The sequence below is a fragment of the Aquarana catesbeiana genome, linkage group LG02 (genome assembly GCF_042186555.1).
Source record: "Aquarana catesbeiana isolate 2022-GZ linkage group LG02, ASM4218655v1, whole genome shotgun sequence".
Classification (NCBI taxonomy): domain Eukaryota; kingdom Metazoa; phylum Chordata; class Amphibia; order Anura; family Ranidae; genus Aquarana; species Aquarana catesbeiana.
The window spans coordinates 526,694,019-526,718,162 of NC_133325.1; the positions used below are offsets into that span (position 1 = coordinate 526,694,019).

Below are 24,144 nucleotides of genomic sequence, written 5' to 3' on the forward strand. Positions count from 1 at the left end.
GACTCGGGCCCCCCTCGGCCCCCTCTCCCTCTTTCATACACACCTCTGGATTCTCCTCCAGCTGTCCCTCCACCTCCAGGGGAGGGTCACTTCAAGCCTTGGCCTTACCCTGTCACTCCCTGCTGGCCACACAGTGAGGTAACTAGGGGGCATGCACTGTGAACAATTTTGGGGAGGGAATGTAAATGTAAGAATAAATGGAATGGATATCCTACATCAGACAGCTTAATTATGTTTTTCCTTTACAATTATAGTTTCCTTTTATTTATGATGTATTTACTTAAATTGTATTATTTTCCAAAATAATTCATCATATCCCAATAAAGATGTTCATTAGTGTGCAGTGTGGTACTGTATTCAGAGGTAGTAAATTAGGTTTACAAATATTGCATAACTAATAAAATAATTCAAAGTAGAACCACACCCAAAAACTTTAATTTTAATAAAATTAGAACTGTCAAATATCTATCAAATATTTATCAAATATCTCTTTCCCCATTTTGTAGATTTTCCACCATTTTCATCTGTATCATTTGGATAGGACATGAGCTGAATCTATCCAGTAAGGACAGAGATCAATAAAAGAAAAAACTTGAATTAGTTTAGTGGAGGAAGGGTCAGAAGCCTTGTTACATAGTTACATAGTTACATAGTAGGGGAGGTTGAAAAAAGACACACGTCCATCAAGTCCAACCTATGTGTGTGATTATGTGTCAGTATTACATTACATATCCCTGTATGTTGCGGTCATTCAGGTGATTATCTAATAGTTTCTTGAAGCTATCAATGCTCCCCGCTGAGACCACCGCCTGTGGAAGGGAATTCCACATCCTTGCCGCTCTTACAGTAAAGAACCCTCTACGTAGTTTAAGGTTAAACCTCTTTTCTTCTAATTGTAATGAGTGGCCCCGAGTCTTATTAAACTCTCTTCTGTGAAAAAGTTTTATCCCTATTGTGGGGTCACCAGTACAGTATTTGTAAATTGAAATCATATCCCCTCTCAAGCGTCTCTTCTCCAGAGAGAATAAGTTCAGCGCTCGCAACCTTTCCTCATAACTAAGATCCTCCAGACCCTTTATTAGGTTTGTTGCCCTTCTTTGTACTCGCTCCATTTCCAGTACATCCTTCCTGAGGACTGGTGCCCAGAACTGGACAGCATACTCCAGGTGCGGCCGGACCAGAGTCTTGTAGAGTGGGAGAATTATCGTTTTATCTCTGGAGTTGATCCCCCTTTTAATGCATGCCAATATTCTGTTTGCTTTATTAGCAGCAGTTTGGCATTGCATGCCATTGCTGAGCCTATCATCTACTAGGACCCCCAGGTCCTTTTCCATCCTAGATTCCCCCAGAGGTTCTCCCCCCAGTGTATAGATTGCATTCATATTTTTGCCACCCAAATGCATTATTTTACATTTTTCTACATTGAACCTCATTTGCCATGTAGTCGCCCACCTAATTAATTTGTTCAGGTCTTTTTGCAAGGTTTCCACATCCTGCGGAGTAGTTATTGCCCTGCTTAGCTTAGTATCGTCTGCAAATACAGAGATTGAACTGTTTATCCCATCCTCCAGGTCGTTTATAAACAAATTAAATAGGATTGGTCCCAGCACAGAACCCTGGGGAACCCCACCACCCACCCCTGACCATTCTGAGTATTCCCCATTTATCACCACCCTCTGAACACGCCCTTGTAGCCAGTTTTCAATCCATGTACTCACACTATGGTCCATGCCAACGGACCTTATTTTGTACAGTAAACGTTTATGGGGAATTGTGTCAAATGCTTTTGCAAAATCCAGATACACCATGTCTACGGGCCTTCCTTTATCTAGATGGCAACTCACCTCCTCATAGAAAGTTAATAGATTGGTTTGGCAAGAACGATTCTTCATGAATCCATGCTGATTACTGCTAATGATATCGTTCTTATTACTAAAATCTTGTATATAGTCCCTTATCATCCCCTCCAAGAGTTTACATACTATTGATGTTAGGCTAACTGGTCTGTAATTTCCAGGGATGTATTTTGGGCCCTTTTTAAATGTTGGTGCTACATTGGCTTTTCTCCAATCAGCTGGTACCATTCCAGTCAATAGACTGTCTGTAAAAATTAGGAACAATGGTCTGGCAATCCCCTGACTGAGTTCCCTAAGTACCCTCGGATGCAAGCCATCTGGTCCCGGTGATTTAATAATGTTAAGTTTCTCAAGTCTAATTTTAATTCCGTCCTCTGTTAACCATGGAGGTGCTTCCTGTATTGTGTCATGAGGATAAACACTGCAGTTTTGGTTACTGAAGCCCCCCGATTCACTCGTGAAGACTGAGGAGAAGAATAAATTCAATACCTTTGCCATCTCCCCATCCTTTATAACCAGATGTCCTTCCTCATTCTTTATGGGGCCAATATGGTCTGTCCTTGTAAGGTTTTATTTGCTGCAGTTGATTTCCTTACTTTCTGCTGTATCACAAGGATTGGGAAACGAGGAGACCGTTTTGTATGGGATTCTACTTTAACAGTATTGACATGTTTGTATGAATTCCTTTTCATAGGGTGTTCTTTTTACTGTATATAAAAAAAGATTTTTAAGTGGGTTGCCAAGTCTGATCTTCTTTCATACAATTAATAGGACCGGCTGCAGTTAGCAAAAAGTAAATGCTAATTTATTAAAGGATAAAAGATAAATCTACACAAAAAGAATTATGGGGCGTACACACGGTCGGCTGAATTTATCTTAAAGCTGAACTTCAGGCACAAAATAATTTATTTCCTGACAGGCTCCATGGCAGCATACGTGTGGTTAGCCCAGCCTCCATAACTACCCTATAGGATACTTCTCCCATAAATCTTTGCTCTGGACTACCAGCCATGTTCCTTTTTTGTCCTCCTCTGTAGGACCATGTAGTTGGTTCTCCTACCTGAAGAAGACCCCCCTAAGATCTGGATCGGCCAAGCGACATAAGTGTCACGTCCCTCCAATAAGCCTTGTCTGTTAAGCAGGGTAGAAGAGAGTGGGGTACAGGGCAGTAGCGGTAATATTTGCCCTTCTTTCTTTCTTCTCTCCACAGCCCTTCTAGGTCTGATACGCAACGCAGTTCCCGCAGGAACGGGTCTTCCAAATCACACCACCGGAACTCTTCTTCTGGGTCCAGGCACCACGGGTCTTCCTCTAAATCCAGATACCGCAGTAGAGATTCTCCCCATCCCCCCTCAACTCACACCAGCAAGGGGACGGTGAAGTCATGTTGGGGTTGTGGGGCCACAGTCCCTGCCAGCAAGTCTCTTTGTGACCGCTGTTTTTCCAAAGCAGCTAACAAGAGGGAGGGTGCAGATCAACACCTTCAATCTTTAGTCAAATGGGTTGTAAGAGAATCTCTGCAGGAGAGAGAAGCTAATAAACCCTGTGAACCCCCACTGGAGCCTCTGGGTTCTCCTACAGGAGAAAGGCAGGTCCACGAGACGTGGGAATCTTCCCTAGCCATCCATCAGTTCCTCCCTCGGATAGCGAGTCGGAAGCAGATGATCCGGGGATGGGCTTCAAATACTCCCTGGTTCCCTCTTTGGTGAGAGCCATTAAGGATGCTCTAAATTAGTTCCTATTACCTCTCCTCGTAAGCAGAGGAAATTTTTCAAACAGCTCAATAAGGAGCGTCAATTTTTTCCCTCCCTCACGGAAGTGGGGGACATCATCTCTGATGAATGTGGTAAAACAGACAGAAAGAGTTCTATGCAGTCTAAAATACAAAAATTGTATCCCTTTAAGGAAGAAGAGGTTAAACACCTTGAGTCGGCCCCCTTGGTGGACGTGGCACTAATGAAACTCGTTGGGTATGTCACTCTTCCTCTAAAAGATACGGTCTCCTTCAAGGATCCCTTGGAGAGATGGATTGATTCCGATCTGAAGATTTACTAAACATCAGGCATTAAACCAGTTCTGGCCTTAAATCATGGTCGGACAGCATGGACGTGTCCCTCAGAGGCATTTCCAGTGAAGTGGCCAAGAACTAAGCTATTCAAGAGATCAGGCTGGTATCCGCCTTTCTGGGGGAGGCCTCTATTGATGTCATCCGCCTGGTGTCCCGGGTTATGTTGGCAGCGGTCACAGCCCATCGTGCCTTATGGCTCCGTCCGGCACTCCACAAAGTCTTTTTGAGATTAGGCCTGCTCAGGCATGTCAGGTGGGGGCACGTCTGCTCCGCTTTCGGCATGTCTGGGCAGCCTCAATCCAGGACTTTTGGACCGTCAAAACGGTCTCTGCAGGTCACACCTGACTCTTCAACAGCACCCCCAGGCTCAGATTTATGCCTACAACTCTTCCAGGTTCAGAAGTAAAAAAGCAGATCCTGTTAGCTCACATAAGCTCTTTATTGGAATAAGGCGCAGCCATTCCTGTTCCAGAAGGCAAACGAGGCGAGGGCATGTATCCCCCTCTGTTCATAGTACAGAAAAAGAATGGCACATGGAGACCAGTCATAGACCTGACGCATCTCAACCACTTCATTTGAAAAGAGAAATTCAAAATGGAGACTTTACTAACAATCCAACAGGTTCATCCAGGAGACTGGTTGGTGTCAAACGATCTGAAAGACGCTTACTTTCACGTTCTTGTGGCAGCGGATTTCCAACAGTTTCTTCGCTTTGCAGTAGACAATCAGCACTTACAGTTTACCTGCCTTCCCTTTGGTCTAACAACATCTCCTCGTGCTTTCTCCAAGGTTCTGTTGGCCGTGGTGGCTCTGCTCCGGGTCAAAGGGGTTCGTCTTCATCATTATCTAGATGATCTCCTTCTCCTAGCTCAAGACAAGAGTCAACTTCTAGAGCACATGAGTCTGGTCATCTCCAATTTCAAGAGTTTGGTTGGCTCCTGAATCTAGAGAAGAGTCACCTGGAACCCACACAGTCTCTCATGTTTCTCGGTGCCCTCTTCAACACGGTGGGGGGCACTATCTCTCTGCCCGAGGACAAGATTGTGGTAATCTGAGACAGAATTTGCTTAGTTCTCGCTTCGTCTCATTATTCAGCTCTCCAGTGTCTGAAAGTGATCGGTACCATGGCAGCAACCTTTCCCACGGTGAAGTGGGCGCAGTGGCATACACGGCCCTTCCAGAAAGGCTTCCTACAACAATGGAATTCCAACAGAAAGAGTCAGTGCATCCACCGTAATTTCCAGTTATAAAGGGGTCTCTCCCTTGTTGGCTCCAGGGGAAAAATATTTGAAAATGTCATTCTTTAGTTCCCATCACGTGGGTCATGGTAACTTCAGATACCAGCAACCAGGGCTGGGGTGCTCATTGCCTATCCTAGGTAGCACAAGGCAAATTGATTCCTCCTTCTCCAGGGATTGTGTCCAACATCCTGGAACTACGAGCTGCCTTTCAGGCACTTCCAGCCTTCCATCACCTAACGAAGAACTCTTCAGTGATGCTCAGGTTGGACAATACAACCGCAGTGGCCTGTATAAGGAAACAAGGTGGAACCCGCAGCTGGTCCCTGTTACGGGAAGTGGAGCCAATCATGAACTGGGCTCAGAGGAACTTGTCCAACATTTCAGCTGTTTACATTCCTGGGATCCAGAACATACAAGCGGACTTTCTCTCTCGTGTTCAAATGAACAACAACGAGTGGTCTTTTCACAGAGAGGTGTTCGAGTGGCTTCTGACTGTGGGAGTGTCTCCGGAAGTGGATCTCTTTGCATCCCCATGCAATTACAAGTTGACCAAATACTACTCGAGGTTCTGGGATCCTCAGGCTTATGGGATCGATGCTCTCACTGACCAGTGGAAGTTCAGCTTGGCTTACGCCTTTCCTCCAACTCCGGTGATGCTACAGTTTCTTGGCTGGCTCAGAACAGAGAAAGTGAAAGTCATAGCAGTAATTCTGGCCCAACAGGCCATGGTTTCCTCTCCTATCACTCCTCAGTTATCGAGACTCAATTCTCCTGTCTTTCAAACCGGATCTATTGTCCCAAGGCACAACTCTGCACCCCTGTCCTTCTCATCTGCACCTCAGGATTTGGTTCTTGAGAGGGGAAGGCTTGAGGCCTTAGGTTGTCCAGAAGAGGCTATTCCGACTCTCCTTAATGCCAGAAAAGCACCAATAGGGTCTATGAACGTATCTGGTCCAGGTTCACAGATCACATGTCATCTAGGCCTAATCCTTGCAGTGCTGCAGCAGTCCACGATATCCTTAGCTTTTTACAGTAAGGTCTAGACCTGTCCCTAGCACTAAGCTCACTTCAGGTTCAAGTATCGGTGATCTCGGCATTCACCGGAGTTTTATTGGCTAATCATTCTCTTGTTCGCCAGTTCTTCAAGGGTGCTATCAGGCTTAGACCTCAAAGGAAGCCGAGGTTTCCCAAATGGGACCTTCCTCTTGTCCTGGATGTCCTGTCTTCACTCGGATGAGATCCTGACAAACCTTTATCAGTGAAGGATCTTACGCTCAAAACCGCCTTCTTGGTGGCGGTTACTTCAGCTAAAAGAGTATCTGTAATCAGAAACATGGGTTCAAAGGAGCCTTTTCTAACTTTTTTCCAGATAGAGCTGTATTAATTCCCATGTTGGGGTCAAACCCTAAAGTAACTTCAGTTTTTCACGAAAATCAAGAAATTGTGCTTCCCACCTTCAGGTCAACAAAAAGTCAAGACGTCCATCCTCTTGATGTGGGTCACACTCTGAAACAATATCTGGAAATCATGGCATCCTTTAGACAAACGGATTCTCTTTTCATCCTTCTGCACGGGAAAAATAAAGGAATGCGGGCTTCGGTTAGATCTATTGCGACTTGGATCGTACAGACCATTCGAAGAGCTTATGTTGCAAAGGGCTTGGCTCCTCCAGAGGCAGTGACTGCACACTCAACTCAGAGTATTTCGACCTCTTGGGCAGCTTCTTGACATGTCGCTCCTGATGTAATCTGCAGAGCAGCTTCCTGGTCATCTATCAACACATTTGTATCTCACTACTGTGTTGAATCAGCTGCTTTGTCATCTGTTAATTTTGGTTTGCAAGTACTGTCGGTTGACTTTGTTAAATAAATGTATTTTCTTTGCTAATGCATTTGCCCACCCGGGTGTGTATAGCGAGTTATTTCCCACACGTATACTGCCATGGAGCCTGTCAGGAAAACGGAAAATTTCCTGTCAAATACTTACCGTAATTTTCCTTTCCTGATAGGCTCCATGGCAGCAGGAGTCCCTCCCAATGCTTGGAGTAGGCTAGTTACGGAACACGGCTGGTAGTCCAGAGCAAAGATTTGTAGGAGAAGTGTTCTATAGGGTGGTTATGGAGGCGGGGCTAACCACACCTATGCTGCCATGGAGCCTATCAGGAAAGGAAAATTACGGTAAGTATTTGATAGGAAATTTTCTTAAAATACGTTCCTCAATAGCCACAAAGGATATAAATCTACTTGTTTGCACAAAGTCACTTAACAAAGCTATTACCTTGTAAAAGTGGTGGTGGCAGCATCACTGTTCTGCATGTAGCCTGTGCAGATAGTAGAGCTATGAGAGGACCCAACAGGTCCAGTTACTACAGATTGCCTGAAGAAAGCTTTAGGAAGAGAGCAGATACAATACCACTGCTATGCACAAGGAGAGAGAGCAGCAGTTAGAGGACAGAGGAACATTTTCAAGAAGAAATATTTAAAGGATACCAAGGTTCAAGTAAGACAACCTCTTGTATTTTTGAGACTCATGTATTCAGACAATATTTGCTTTTCCTGCAGTTTGGATTAAAATGAAACCAGGCTTGTAATGAATGGTAAAATGAGGATTATTATGTGCTGTCAACATGGCCCTCCCCCAAAAACAGCTCTGGCATAGGGTATTCCTTGTAAACTTTGCTCCATAAACAGCAAAGCCTGATGCCAATGGGCACATAACTTTTTGGCACTCTTGGTGTGGGTGCTGACATAGAGGGCTGTGAGCATCCTACCTGTCTCCTTAACCCACCACATCCACCTATTTCCCCATGCACACATTCAAGATGAATGGGGAAATCCTCCCCGCTGTGTCAATGTATTCTGGTGGCTAAACTCCCCTGCTGTCAGAGTACACTGATAAGCACTGCATGCGCTGATCTTGCGAAAAACATACAAACTAACCCTTTATGAATAGTTGATCGATAGGTGAATGAATAGGAATGCCCATACATTTTGACAAACATTGTATGTTTGAGGATTGAACTTCGGCTAGTTCCTTCTGAGCCGGTTGAATTTTGATCCATCTATGGCCAGCTTAACCCATGGAGTTGAAGGCCATTAGGAGGAAATACTTAGGATATACAATTTACTATGATATATTTGAAGCATTATACAGATTTACATAATTGACAACCGCTACTATGAGAGTTTCTATTATACACCAATTATTTAGACCTAACCTCCAGGCACTGATTGCCAGCCTACCTTTAGGTTTGGAAATGAGGATAATTGCAGCTAATCTTTCTATATCCAGATGTGAGATAGCATTTGTCTCTAGTGGGAAAAGGGTCCTTGAGGATCAGGAGTAGCACTGCAAAAAATTGCAAGGCTCTAGAAACATCCTATAAAATACAGCTTATGCTTTATAAATGCACTACTGACTAAATCCTGCATTGAGTACTTTGACACTTAGATGAGCAGGTGGTAAGGAATCAAGTAGATCCTGGAGTGGAGATGTGTATAAATTAAATAGCAGCTGTACTGTATTAAAGTTCATTTCCTAAGGTCATGTTCACACTGATTGCCGATTTGAAATTGTGCGAGTTCAGCTGAACTCACAGGATTTTAAGCCGACATTTCAGTCCAACTTCAGGTTCATGCACAGATGTCTATTTAAATCTCCCCCAAAGTCGCCAAAAGTAGTGCAGGAACTACTTTTGGGAATTGGTGCGGCACTGCAAAGTCGGACAGTGCCATTGTCAGCAATAGCCTCCGATTTGGCATGCTATTTGACATGTCAAATCTGTCCAATGTGAACGTGGGCTAAGACTCATTGGAGATCTAACTTTCCTAGGCCCCCCAAACCTGCAATCCTAATATGGCTAACTCTTTATAATCTCGGACTCTCCAGGTACCAGCTTTCAACTGTTTTCAAAACAATATACAGTGGAACCTCAGATTATGAGCATAATCATTGAAGTCAATGGAAATGAAAATAATTACCGGTAGTTCCGCATTAACTTCAATGGGATGCAATACCGCATGCGGCCAGAGGCGGGGGGCGCCGGAGAGCCTTGGAAACGGCCGAAAAGGCCCGAGCACACTTCGGCAGACCTCGGCAAACCTCGGAAAGACTCCATTCACGAGCCTTTCCGAGGTTTGCCAGGATCAGCCGAACTGTCCTCAGGCCTTTCTGTGCATTTCCGAACGCCGATGATTGGCGCTGTTCGGCTCCGGCGCCCCCACCTCAGGCCAGAAGCGGTACTGCACACCGCTTTTGGCCTGAATCCTGCTCGTTTTGCGAGACAACACTCGCAAACCGAGTTAGGATTTTTAGAAATACAATGCTCGTTTTGCGAAACGCTCGTTAATACCGTTACTCGCAAACCGAGGTTCCACTGTACTAGTTAGTAATAGAATCCTTTTATCTAGACTGACTCCAAGATAAATCTAGATGCATACTTTGCTGCAATGTGGTGCCATGTATTGTGAACATGACCCGTACACACCTTAAAAATTTATGTGGGCTGCTCTACGGAAAAAAAATGCAGCCTGCCCTATTTTTGCATGCATTGTGGTGCATTTCAGCCCATACACACCACAATGATGTGTTGTGATGTGAATCTCTCCTTGGCTCTGAGTAGCAACTTTTCTGTCCATGCAGAGTGTAGGTGGCAGGACTTTTGAGGAGCCAGCTTTGTGGTTTCAAATTTTAAAACCAAGTACAGACCTGTACATTCCAGTGTGAGAAAGAGAGTACACATGTTTAAGGCACCATTCACACCTCAGCATTTTGGAGTATGAAGCTCCAAAATGCTGGAGGAGAAAAAATTAAGTGTTCTCTATGGAGATGGTTCACCTCTCCACTCCAAATCGCCTAAAGCCAAACGCCTGAAGCTCAAAAAATTTCTGGAGCTTTTTTTGTAGCTAGAATCGGGCAGATTTGAGCATTTTTGCTGCATTTTTTCCCATGGAAACATGTCATTTGCTCATTTTTGTGTGCATTTGCGTGTTTTGACACACGTTTGTGCGCGATTTCCTGCTCAAATTAAAAATTGTAGATCATAAAATAGCAATAATATATGAATAAATAAATGTAAATTAAATTCACAAATAACTAAAAATCATCAATAAATTAAATAAATTAGTAGAATGTAATAACACATAAATGATAATTAACCCCTAACCTTAAAACATATTAAATATTATTATAAATAATAATAATAATAAACACCCAAACCTGAACAAAAAAAACATACATTATTAATAATATAATTCATGCATTTATTTATTTTGTTAGGGTTAGGGTGTTTAGTTATTTATTTTTTATTTTATTTATTTTTTAAGTGTTAGGGGGTTAAGGTTAGGGGTTAATTATTTATTTACTATTACTTAGTATTAATTTATTGAATTTATTTATTTATGATTATTTTTATTTATTTGTGTATTTATTTTACATGTATTTATTAATTTATTATTATTAACTACAATTATTATTATTATTACTAATTCTCATACAGCTAATGCAAATTCTTCTGCAGCTATTGCTCATTTCCATACAGCTAATGCTTGTGCACGTGTACCAGCACACAGACGAGCTCAGGCTAATATTCAGTGTGCACCGACACGTAGGCGTCTCCTGACCACCCTGTTGTCTTACCGTGTATGACCTCATCTCACCTTGACTATGTCCCTGACTGTGGCAGTCACCTGCTATCAAGCTACTGGCCCCCCCATGCTATTTTGAGCCTTGTACCTTTGTCACCACTTTCAGGGGTGCTCGGACCAGAGCTGCAAGGGAAGCCCTCTTGCCAACTCGGCCTCCAACCAAGGTACGTGACACCCTAACCCCAGCTCCTAATCCTAACCTAACCTTAACTCTAACCCCTTACCCTAACAAAAAAAAATAATAATAGTAATAAAGGAATAATAATAATTAAAAAATAAATAAAAGCTAAAAAAGCTGAAATACCTAGCAACAAATGATAGTTTCCACTATTGACTAATAAAAAAACCCGTCAAAGCTCAAAAATGCAAGCAAGTCATGCATAAAAATGTGTCAAAATCGTGCATAAAAACGCACTAAAAAACACTGGTAAACGTTCAAAGACGATATGCTCAGGTGTGAATGCAGCCTAAAAAACAGTATTGTATCAGGTAAAATCATAGAGTTGGAGGGTCAAGTTGAGTGTGATAGGGGCAGGATATAGAGAAAAATTGGGTGTGCTGTAGATAGGATCTTAGTGTACTGTAGGCAGATTTCCCCATGCGAAAGTGACATAAAGATAATAGTCTATGGCATCCGCTCTGTTAAAGAATATGTAAACCCAACATTTCATATTCCCGATATGTGCCTTTTGTACCACGTAATTGTATGAAAAAGTATCTGGTTCTCTTTGTTTTGCTTCCTTTGTTTGAAATCCCTACTGTTTCTACCAGTCCCCTCTGCTTTCCTATTAAAAACTGACTACACTAGGCATGAGAACACAGTGTGTTCAGTTCTCTAGCTTTGCTGGGAACTTAACCTGCTCTCCTCCAATAATCAGACTTCTGCTGACCCCCCCGCACAGCCTTTTACTGGGAAGCTCAGTGCACCACTGTTTCTCCTCCCCTTGCTCTTATGCAGCTGAGAACAGGGGGTATGTAATCACTTATCATTAATCATCTATTTTAACTGAAGGGGTTGTTTTACAAGGTGAGGGTATACAATAATTTTAACCCTTTCACTGCCAGGTCCGTACGGCGCACAGACCTACAGCACTGCTTGCAGCTGGCCAGGTCTGTACGCCATACGCACCTCATTTCTCCTTCTGCTATAAGCTCATGGTCACTTCAACTTCCATAAACTTATAACAGAATTGTTCAGCTAACACTGCTAAACAATCCTATAACTGTGATCAGTGGATTACCATCAAATGTAAACCCCCCCCCCATGCCACTGCTTCTCTGTCCCCAGCCTCTTCACCTCCCGCCGATCCCTTTCATCTAAAACTACTACCCTCACTCTCCTTTCTTATCCCCCTCATCCCCCTTCTTTCCACCAGCATGGATTACCCCCTCACACCCCCCCGACAGTCCAATCACCCCCGTACAAGCCCCTGCACCTCCAATCCATCCCTGCACCAGCGGCATCCCTCTTTCCCCTCCCGCCGCCTGCAGCTGCTGACCGGCACTGAGCTCCGGCGAGCTGTCAGGCTGAGAGCGGGGGGACGGGGGGAGTGGTGTGGGTGAAGTTGGGGCTTGGTAAACATGTGTTTACCAGCCCCCTCTCTGTAGTACAGTGGACATAGGCATACACTCCTATGTCCACTGACAGCTGATCGTAGTAAACTGCAAGTTTACTATGTGTCAGGTGTGTCAGTTTATGAATGAATGAGGAATCTCTATACAGACTCCTTACTCATTCATGTAAAGTGCTACAGAGAAAGTGACCCCCCCCCCCCAAAAGTGAGTACACCCCTCCCATGTTTGTAAATATTTTATTATATCTTTTCATGTGACAACACTGAAGAAATAACACTTTGCTACAATGTAAAGTAGTGAGTGTACAGCTTGTATAATGCCGCATACACGCGGTCGGAATTTCCGACAACAAATGTTTGATGTGAGCTTGTTATCGGAAATTCCAACCGTGTGTAGGCTCCATCGGACATTTGCTGTCGGAATTTCCGACAACAAAAATTTGAGAGCTGGATCTCAAATTTTCTGACAACAAAATCTGTTCTCGTAAATTCCGAGCATGTGTAGACAATTCCGACGCACAAAATTCCACGCGTGCTCGGAATCAAGCAGAAGAGCCGCTAACTTAATTTTTCTCGGCTCGTCGGACGTCTTGTACGTCACCGCGTTCTTGATGTTCGGAATTTCCGACAACATTTGTACAACCGTGTGTATGTAAGACAAGTTTGAGCCAACATCCGTTGGAAAAAAATCCAAGATTTTGTTGTCGGAATGTCCGATCGTGTGTACGTGACATTACAGTGTAAATTTGTTGTCCCCTCAAAATAACTCAACACACAGCCATTAATGTCTAAACCTCTGGCAGCAAAAGTGAGTACACCCTAAGTGAAAATGTCCAAATTGGGCCCAAAGTATCAATATTTTGTGTGGCCACCATTATTTTCCAGCACTGCCTTAACCCTCTTGGGCATGGAGTTCACCAGAGTTTCACAGGTTGTCACTGGTGTCCTCTTCCACTCCTCCATGATGACATCGCGGAGCTGCTAGATGTTAGAGACCTTGCGCTCCTCAACCTTCCCTTTGAGGATGGCCCACAGATGCTCAATAGGGTTTAGGTCTGGAGACATGCTTGGCCAGTCCATCAACTTTACCCTCAGCTTCTTTAGCAAGGCAGTGGTCGTCTTGGAGGCATGTTTGGGGTTGTTATCATGTTGGAATACTGTCCTTGGGCCCAGTCTCTGAAGGAAGGGGACCATGCTCTGCTTCAGTATGTAACAGTACATGTTGGCATTCATGGTTCCCTCAATGAACTGTAGCTCCCCAGTGCCGGCAGCACTCATGCAGCCCCAGACCATGACACTCCCACCACCATGCTTGACTGTAGGCAAGACACACTTGTCTTTGTAATCCTCACCGAGTTACCACCACACACAATTGACACCATATGAATCAAATACGTTTATCTTGGTCTCATCAGACCACAGGACATGGTTCCAGTAATCCAGTGCATCATCTTTAGAAGAGGCTTCCTTCTGTGACAACAGCCATGCAGACCAATTTGATGCAGCGTGTGACGTATGGCCTGAGCACTGACAGGCTGACCCCCCCACTCCTTCAACCTCTGCAGCAATGTTGGCAGCACTCATACATCTATTTCCCAAAGATAACCTCTGGATATGACGCTGAGCACGTGCACTCAACGTCTTTGGTCGATCATGGCTAGGCCTGTTCTGAGTGGAACCTGTCCTGTTAAACCGCTGTATGGTCTTGGCCACCATGCTGCAGTTCAGTTTCAGGGTCTTGGCAATCTTCTTATAGCCTAGGCCATCTTTATGTAGAGCAACAATTCTTTTTTTTTTTTAGATCCTCAGAGAGTTCTTTGCCATGGAGTGCCATGTTGAACTTCCAGTGACCAGTATGAGAGAGTGAGAGCGATAATACCAAATTCAACACACCTCCTCCCCATTCACACCTGAGACCTTGTAATACTAACGAGTCACATGACACTGGGGAGGGAAAATGGCTAATTGGTCCCAATTTGGACATTTTCACTTAGTGGTGTACTCACTTTTGTTGCCAGTGGTTTAGACATTAATGGCTGCGTGTTGAGTTATTTTGAGGGGACAGCAAATTTACATTGTTATGCAAGCTGTAACTCACTACTTTACATTGTAGCAAAGTGTCATTTCTTCAGTGTTGTCACATGAAAAAATATAATAAAATATTTACAAAAATGTGAGGGGTGAGACTTTATCTCACTTTTGTGAGATACTGTATATATATATATATATATATATATATATATATATATATATATATATATATATATATATATTTGTAAAAGAAAAAAAAAAAAAACATAGTAAGACCCCTTTCACATGGAATGGTCAAAACAGATTCTCCTGCTCAGCAGAGGATCTGTCTGCTGATCCCCGCTGAGCAGGCAGATGACAGGTTTGCGTCCGCCCTGATGATGCAGAACAGACACAGCCCGCTGCTCTCTATGGGGCGGCTGGATGGAAATGGACCACATATCCATTTCCATCCGATACATCAGATCCGATCTGATAGATGGATGGGGAATGGGATCCCCATCTGTCTGTTTTTATCGGAGCAGAAGCAGGCAGGTGTAAACGGACACATGTCCATTTACATCAGCCTCTCCATAGAGAACAATGGGTGGTCCGATTGGGCTCGCCTGAAAAACAGACAGGCAGACCCGATCGGTCTGCTTGTGTGAAAGGGGCCTAAGGCCTTGTTCACACAGGGCATACAAAACGTACATCCCTGCAAGGCTGTATATACCTTTACAGGGATGCACAGGTGTTCTGTGCATCCCTCTGCAGGCAGTCCAAATGATGTAATTTGGGATGTAGCAACTGCACAAACAGAGCCATTGCTCCCAACTTGACATCCATGTAGGTCCACACTGCTTACACTGTCTGTGTTCAGGGTCGTGTACCCACACCTACATGGATGTCAGATTGGGAACAGCAGCTATGCCTGTGCAGCCAATGCATCCCAATTGACTAAAATTGGACTGCCTGTACGGGGATGCACGGAACACCTGTGCATCCCTGTGCAGGTAAACATGGCCCTCCGTGGGCATACACTTTAGTATGGCATATGTGAATGATGCTTTAGTAGTAATTTAGAAGGAATTTTGTAAGTTACTTTGTGTTTATGTGCACTATTCATGATTTTAGATGATGAACATTTGCACACTTATTGCAGGACCCAGAAAATCTGTAGCACTTTTTTGTATTCTACAGATCATGTGCTTTCAGAAAATGTATGGTTTGAGGGGTCTTTTTAAATTTTGAAAGCTGTAAGTGAAAAATGGTAACCTCTGAATTTTTAGAGTAAATTGTTTTTACTTACAGTTTTGCGTACCTTCAGTTTTCACCATTTCACAAAAAGGTGCTATTTAAAATGTACAAATATTTGTTATTTATTACCTCAATACAGTTTTACCTTTTATATTTAGTAGGAATTTAGCAGGAATTTTGTACATGTTGCCATGTATGAATCCACTATTAATGTTTTTAGTGTATCTTTAGCAAAAATATTGTTTTGATAAACAATTGCGCAAATATCATTGTGCCCTAAAAATCAGTAGCACGTTACTTGTATTCTACTGGTCATGTGCTTTCAGAAAATATATGGTTTGGGGTGGTCTTTGACAAACTCTGAAAGCTGTTATGCCCTGTACACACGGTCAGATTTTCTGACGGAAAATGTGCGATCGGAGCTTGTTGTCAGTAATTCCAACCGTGCATGTGCTCCATCGGACTTTTTTCATCGGAATCTCCGACATACAAAGTTTGAGAGCAGGCTATAAAATTTTCCAACAACAAAATCCGATCGCCTCAATTCCGACTGCCTGTGGACAATTCCGACGCACATAGTGCCACACATGCTCAGAATAAATTCCGAGACAGAACTGCTCGGTCTGGTAAAATTAGCGTTCGAAATGGATATAGCACTTTCGTCACGCTGCAATGTTTTAAATGGTTTAATGCAGCGCACTCTCTTCTTCTTTATAATGCTAGAAGAATAAAGTAGTTTTGCTGCTCATATTCACACAGACTTCTCACAAACTTCTTTCTTTATTATTTTTTGTGATTTCATCAATATATTTTTATTTGTCACATCTGACTAAAAATGTATAAATGTGTATTTTTTTGTTTTTTGTTTTTTTAAAGCCTGATCTTGTGTTTTTTGTTTTTGGTTAATTTTTTTTACTCCAGAATATTTTTGGCTGTGTTTTGTGTGTTAAGTTACCACAACACGATTATTATCTTGTATTATTTAATCTCAAGGAGATTGCTTGGTGTTGGTGTCTCTTGTTAATTTCACATAGTATTTTTGAAATGTACCTGCCTCCTCACAAACAAACTGTCCTTTTTGAAGGAAAACACACATAGGCAAGTATAATTGAAACAAAAATTCCTTTATTAAGGGCAGAAAGAGGGAGACAATGCTGGATAAACAGCAGAAATTGGCGAAGCCTTTGGCCCCCAGGGCACACATCAATTATTAAACGATAAGAAGGAAAAAGAGAGCGCATCGGCCTAGTGCATTATCCTTGAGAAAAATGTATTAAAAACAAGATTAAAATCTACTCACAAAGGTAGGAAGAAAATATTGCACTGTATACAGTCACAAGGCGATTAATTCCCTGGTAGCAGTTTCCAGGTCCTAGGAAGAGGACGAACGAACCGCTGCTGGCTAACACGTTTCAAAGGTGTCCCTTCTTCATCAGAGCCAGCAGCGTTAGCCAGCAGCGGTTCGTACGTCCTCTTCCTAGGACCGGGAAACTGCTACCAGCGGATTAATTGCCTTGTGACTGTATACAGTGCGATATTTTCTTCCTACCTTTGTGAGTAGATTTTAATCTTTTTTTTAATAAAATTTTACTCAAAGATAATGCAGTAGGCCGGTGCGCTCTCTTTTACTTTCTTATTGTTTACTACTAGGATAATCCCATCCTGGAGAGCAGCAAGGCCGAAATTCACTGTCCTTTCTGAACCCTTGGGATCATTTAGCTTACACACCTATGCGCAAGAGTATTTGCTTCTGTAGTACCACACATCAATTATTTACTGGCAAAATTGGTGGCCTGAGGAGTCCTTATCTAAGGGAGTGCAGTCTGGTCCAGAAGTCCAAGAGATCATGAACAGCAGCAGATGAGATGTATGTCCCCAGGCTGTGGTCATAGAAGAGCCTGCATCTTTTGCCAGACCAGGCTGAACCCAGGTCATCACTCTCTGGTCTTCCTTACACGTTTCCTTCCCGGCTGTGGCTCTGGTGTTGGAGATGTGGCAAGAGGAGGAGTAGGACCTGGAGGAGGAGGAGGAGGACCATGGGTGAGCTGACAAATGTGGCTTTGGCATGTGAGTTGGCCCCTCAACCCCTTATTTAGAGCTTCTAAAATGAGAAACTCGCATAAGAGGCATTGGCCCTCCTCCATTTCCATCATTTTGCATGCTGTTCGGTCAGCAAAGTCCTCTTCCACACTGTGGGGGGTTCTGAGGGCCTCAGTAGCCTTCCAAAATAGGCCAATTACAGCCTCCTCCAGGTTACTCCTCTTCCTGCCACTTTTTCTTTGAAGGCAGAGGGGAGGGACCTGGGTATCGGGCAGCCTACTTGGCCCGGCCACCTCCTGGCTGACACTTTCCTGTGTATAAAAAAGAGACATCGCTTTAGTTTTTGGTTCATCAATCACAATCATTAATTAGTACTCCAAACTTACATAGATTTAACATAATTAATTTGACCAGCAGAAATATTTAGAAGAATGCTATACTTAGCTCAAGCTGGGCTCCTCCACATGTTGCTGCCTGGAAGACCCAGGTTGGACGTCAGAAGCCTCAGCTGGGGGGGAAGGAAGCGTGGAAGGAAGACTGGAGAGTGATGGCCTGGGTTCAGTCTGACCTGCCAGAAAATGCAGCCTGTCATAGTACCACAGCCCGGGGGACATAAATGTCATCTGCTGCTCCTGATCTCAGGAAATCCTGGACCTTCTTGCGCTCCCTTAGAAAAGTGCTCCTCATGCCACCAATTAGGGCCTTCAAATAGGTGATGTCTGCCGTGGGGATCACCGGCTTCACAAATTCCAGCAATTGATCCAGCGCTGCCTTCCTCTTTGTTTGGTTCTTATAATCGGGGTGGTTTACCTGCCACAGACAGAGCAGCTCCCTGAACATATCTATGAATATGGGGATAAAGTCCTGATCCTTCAATATATCCATTTTCTCTGCAAGACACAACACAAGACAAACCCTAATGTCAGGCTAAACTCTCCTAATATTGTCCCAATATAGGCCTCAATTTCTAAGCAGTATAGGCCCAAGTTTAAGTGTTACCTTCGTTATCACGATCGGCGCTTCCGATACTCCTTCCTCCGCTCACAGATCGTACGTACTACGCACGCGTGTTACGCTTTATATACACTGCGCATGCATGAAACTCCGTCCGCCCCTGGCGTTCTTTCTAGTCTATTCCCCGCCCCTTCTTGTTCGGCACAGTGGGGAAGAGCACATGGCGGAGACACAGCAGGTGTGTGAAAAATACACCATTGAGGAGGAGGAGGAAAGCCCGGAGCCAGAAACGTCACGATCCTGGAGGAGACGATTTAAGGCCTCAAATATGTCCTTTGGGGAGAGGTTGTAGATGGTCGACATACTGAAGAGGTCCGACTATGACGAGAAGTATGGACCTTACCCCAACCCCAATGTCAGAAAGGCCAAGATCATGGCGAAAGTAGTCAAGAGTCTGCAGAAGAATTTTGGGGTACGTCGATCCAAGGATCAACTTATGAATCGGTGGTCGGACCTCAAAGTAAGGGAGCACGAGCAGTACAGAAGGATCAGGAGAGTGCTGCGAAAAAGTAAGTAGTTGTCCTGTGTTCCTATTCTTTATTTTTATAACATTCGTGCTGCTCCATGTGCTTTTCTTTACTGTTGTACAGTTTAAAATGGCAACTTTCATGTTCATGGACACATTATTCGTTTGTAGGAAACATTGTTCTTTCGGCCTAGAAAACACCATGTTTTGGCCAGATGCATTTCAATACATTTTTGCTAGCCTACTTCTCTTAAAATAATTTAGTTGTCTAGATGGGTTTGTAACTAGAATGTAATGCAAACTAGATTCTGTGTAAGGAGAGAACACTCAGCAGCTGTTTACACATCTGGACGCTGGAGCACTAGTGTGGGACACCAGAACACCCTTTTTATTAGGGGGTTCCACACAGGTGCTCCAGTGTATACTATAGGGGTGTGAAGCTTGTACAAAATAGGTAAGTATTTAAGCTTGACAAAGGAAAACAATATTTCTTCATCTTGGAACTCTGCCAAAACAGACAATTGTACCCCACTTCCAAGCAATGTTTCATATTCCTATTTCTGCCATCAAATACCTGTGTGCTAAGCATACCTATTTTTTTTTACATAGGGGAGAAAAGACTTGGAGGACACCACTCATCAGAGGAGACAACAGTCCCCCCACCTCAGGAAGAAGTGGAAATGCCACAAAGTCAAGCAGAGCAGGAGGAGGAGGGAGACGTGGTGGAAATTGTCACCACAACAGGTGAGTGTCTGCGACCACAGCCTCAGGTAAGAGATGGATGATGGCATATTTATAATACATGGTGTGTTTTTGCTTCTCTATTTTTAGGTGATCATGATGTTGTGGAGGAATGTCATTTCACCAGTGAAAGTGCCCAGATCCTGATCGGGGAGATCATGGGGTGTAATAGGGACTTGGAAAACATCAAGCAAAACATCAATGATGTTCAAAACAAAATGAAGAACATCATTGATGTTTTTAGGGAGAGTTTAAAACTTCTCAAAATCCCTAATTTTTTCTGCTTTTTTTCCCCCAAAATTTGTTGCACATTTTTTGACATATTCTCGAAAAGCCAAATTTTGAAGATGCACACAGTGTGTCAACATGTGCTATCTGCCATCACGGGAGATCAAAGTATGTGTTTTGTGGGTGCAACCCCTTTCTCAATAATAAAGTAGCTGAGAGGAAGCGGTTGCACCCACAAAACACGTCCCTTGATCCCCCGTGATGGCAGCTAGCACATGTTGACATTTGGCAATTTTTGTGCATCTTCAGAATTTGGCTTTTCCAGGGGTGACTTCACCCCATCTGCTGAACGCAATATCAAACACAGTTTATAAATACTCATGTCTGATATTGCCTTCATGTTCTACAAAAGTTGAACTTTGTAAGTTCCAGATTTGTGTATTTCTTGTTGGTTTTAAACATGCCTGTTTTACCTTTAAAGGACATTTCTACTTTTATTAATGTCACCTATTGATATTTTAGACAACAAACATGTTGGTTGGTTTGAAAAACCTTTTATAAATTCACATGTGATTGTGCTTTGATTAAAAAGATTGATCATCAACAATGTGCGGCTTCTTCTTTCAATGCTCCTCAACTTTTTTTGTGGTAAAATTGGTGTTTTCTGTGACAATGGGGGTTATTTCCTAAGGGCAAATCCACTTTGCACTACAAGTGCAGTTTCAGTGCAGTCTCAAGTGCACTTGTAGTGCAAAGTGTCTTTGCCTTTAGTAAATAACACCCAACAGTGCTTTCTAATGTTACACAATCACGCCCTTTTCAGGACTCCCCACATTTCTGTCAGGGTCAGCTAAAAGAAACACAAGCAGGAAATGTAAGCAAATATTTTTAAAGTTAAAAAGTTATTTTTATTTTAAAAATGTCTCAGACATTGTCTGGCATATTGATGGCCCCCTAACCGCAAAGTATTCCATTTATCTTAGACGGACCTCGCGGGCACTCAGGGGGGGCAAGCCAGGACGGCCAGCTTCAAGCGCCGTCAGGGTTGGTTCATTTAGATTAATAACTCCGGTTTCAGGCCCAACTGAGGCAGCATAGTTCACAGAGTTTCTCCTTAAAAAGTTGTGGAGAACACACCAAGCCAGGATGATGTGATTCAGTTTATACTCCGCCATGTGTATGGGTGTAAGAAATAGGCAGAACCGGCTGACCATTATTCAAACGTGTTCTCCACCACTCTTTGGGCTCTGGCCAGCCGGTAATTAAAAACCCTCTGGTTCGGGGTGAGGGTCCTCATAGGGAATGGCCGCATACGATGGTCCCCCAGCGCAAACGCTTCATCCACAACGAATGGGAGTCCTTCCGCATTGTCTTCTGGAGGTGGCAAGCCCAAGCTGCCATTCTGGAGACGCCTGTAGAACTCCGTCTGGGCGATGACTCCACCATCTGACATCCGGCCATTCTTCCCCACGTCCACATACAGGAACTCTTAAGTAGCCGACACCAATGCCAACATCACAATACTATTGAACCCCTTGTAGTTGTAATAGTATGACCCCGAGTTGGGTGGTGGGACGATGTGGACGTGTTCCCCATCAATTGCCCCTCCGCAGTTAGGAAAGTCCCACCGCTGTTCAAAGTGGGATGCCACAGTCTTCCATTCCTGTGGGTTGGAAGGAAACCGTGGAGTCAAACAAGAATAAAAAAATTATTCATTTTGCACATAAATATGGAAAGCAGATTAGACACAAACATTCTTGGCCAACATCAGTATAACATTTATTTTAGGGACTATTTTAAGACAAAGGTATAAGGTCCACCTATCAGATCCCCCCCCCCTCATGGGCCATTTTTGAAATTTTATGGGGGGGGGGGATATGTTTTGGACAGGTAACCCTCTCCACTTCATTGAGAGATGAATGCATAAATAATGTGTATTACTTGGGTCAGCTCCTCCTTACTTACACTATTGGCAGCCCACTGGACAGGTAAGAAGTGTCACAATACAAAGGTATGAATACACACTGTATACATTTTAGCAGATTTTTACATTCTGCTATTACCTATCAAGATAATAATAGGATACAAAAACTTTAAACATTACCATTTGAAAATATTCAGGCCGGCCCTTGCACTACATGCTTTAGGGAATTCATCCATAAAACTGACCACAAAAGAGGTGAGTATAGTGTGTATGGGTTTGGCAAAGTCAGCAGATAGAGGATTGGTATCAGCTGAGTTAGCAGTTGGGGGGAAGGAGGGTTCCAGATGATTTTGGGACCCAAAAAAACAAGCTTCTGGCACTCTGCCTGAATTTAAAGCACACATCACATTTTTACACATTTTAGGGGTTGTTTAGGGTAAAGCACTACTATGGAGCTGACAAAATACATTGTTAAGTGACTACATGAGGTCAATATAGGCCCAGAAGAGCATGCTGGGGAGGTAAGTGAAGGCAAATATGTATGAAGGACAAAAAAAAAATTACATAAAAATCCAGCATGCATGAGGACAAAGGGGACATTCACAGCATATTACAATCATGGTAATTAGTGTTCTTGGCGATCAGAAATTCAACAACTTTGTGCGACCGTGTGTAGACAAAACAAGTTTGAGCCAACATCCGTCGGAAAAAATCCATGGATTTTGTTGTCGGAATGTCCGATCAATGTCCGACCGTGTGTATGGGGCATAAGGGAGAAATAAAAAAGCAGTGGAAAAATTGCAAAAATGGCCTGGCCAGCTAAGTTTAAAAGTGGAGCACAGGGCTCCACAGCACTACTTCACACATCTCCCCTGCACATACTGTAGTACCCACTGACCTTTCGTGTACACTTGTTCTCTACACATAAGACCCACTCTCACACCATCCACACTCCTCTCCTGCACATACTGTCTACTGTCATTCCCTTTTGCACGCCTCCCCTGCACATTCTGCCTGCTGTCATACCCGTTGCACTCCTATTTGATACTAACTGCCTGTTTTATACTTTGTTTTCCTCCTTTGCACATACTGCCCACTGTACACACTAAACACTCCTCTCTCTATGTACTACCCTCTTTTATACAATCCATACACTTCCCCTACACATTCTGCCTACTGTTATACTCTCAACACTCTTCTTCTACATGTACACATGCTTAGATACTTTAGTATAGTTTTAAATATCCCCAACATTGCCCATTCTGGATCAGGCACACTTTTGCTAGTACTAATTAATGCAAGTAATATAAACAGAATATAACCGAATGTAGCAATTGTACTTCAGTTTTAAGACTCAAAATCCTCTGAAATAAAAACAAAAACAGTACTCAAAGCAGCTTCTCCTAACAAAATGGTTGTTGTTTTCAAAAAGTTGCTCAGCAGGAATAGAAATCTTACAATCTACACTATTTTAAAGTTAAATTAAACTTCATTGGGGTTTGGAATATTAATTGTTTCATTATGTAATTGTATAGATTGGTTTTTTTGAGGTTTTTTTGGTATTCCTTTGGCTTTTGTACTGCGTTTTGATGTGTTTTTTACATATACAGCAGGTAAAACGCGTCACCGTTTTTCTAGGTGAATATGTTTCTAAAGGTGCCATTGACATGAAATTTTCACTAAATGTCGGTAATAACCCATACAATCCATACAGTTGCAATACAAAGTATGTGAACCTTTTTGAAATGATATGGATTTCTGCACAAATTGGTCATAAAATGTGATCTTCATCTAAGTCACAACAATAGACAATCACAGTCTGCTTAAACTAATAACACACAAAGAATTAAATGTTACCATGTTTTTATTGAACACACCATGTAAACATTCACAGTGCAGGTGGAAAAAGTATGTAAACCCCTAGACTAATGAGATCTCCAAGAGCTAATTGGAGTGAGGTGTCAGCCAGCTGGAGTCCAGTCAATGAGATGAGATTGGAGGTGTTGGTTACAGCTGCCTTGCCCTATAAAAAACACACACCAGTTCTGGGTTTACTTTTCACAAGAAGCATTGCCTGATG

At 43.1% G+C, this 24,144-nt stretch overlaps 1 protein-coding gene across 5 annotated transcripts in view; it reads left to right on the plus strand.

Moving 5' to 3' along the window:
- Positions 1 to 24,144, plus strand: part of PLEKHA6 (pleckstrin homology domain containing A6) — a 1,624,617-nt gene that overhangs the window by 1,039,095 nt on the left and 561,378 nt on the right. For 4 of the 5 annotated variants that reach the window (XM_073615840.1, XM_073615839.1, XM_073615838.1 and 1 more), the window contains one exon: positions 1 to 138. The exons of the other annotated variant lie outside the window; for it this stretch is intronic. In XM_073615840.1, the coding sequence (XP_073471941.1) occupies positions 1 to 138 (138 nt within the window). The remainder of the gene's footprint in view (positions 139 to 24,144) is intronic. 5 annotated transcript variants of the gene reach the window in all.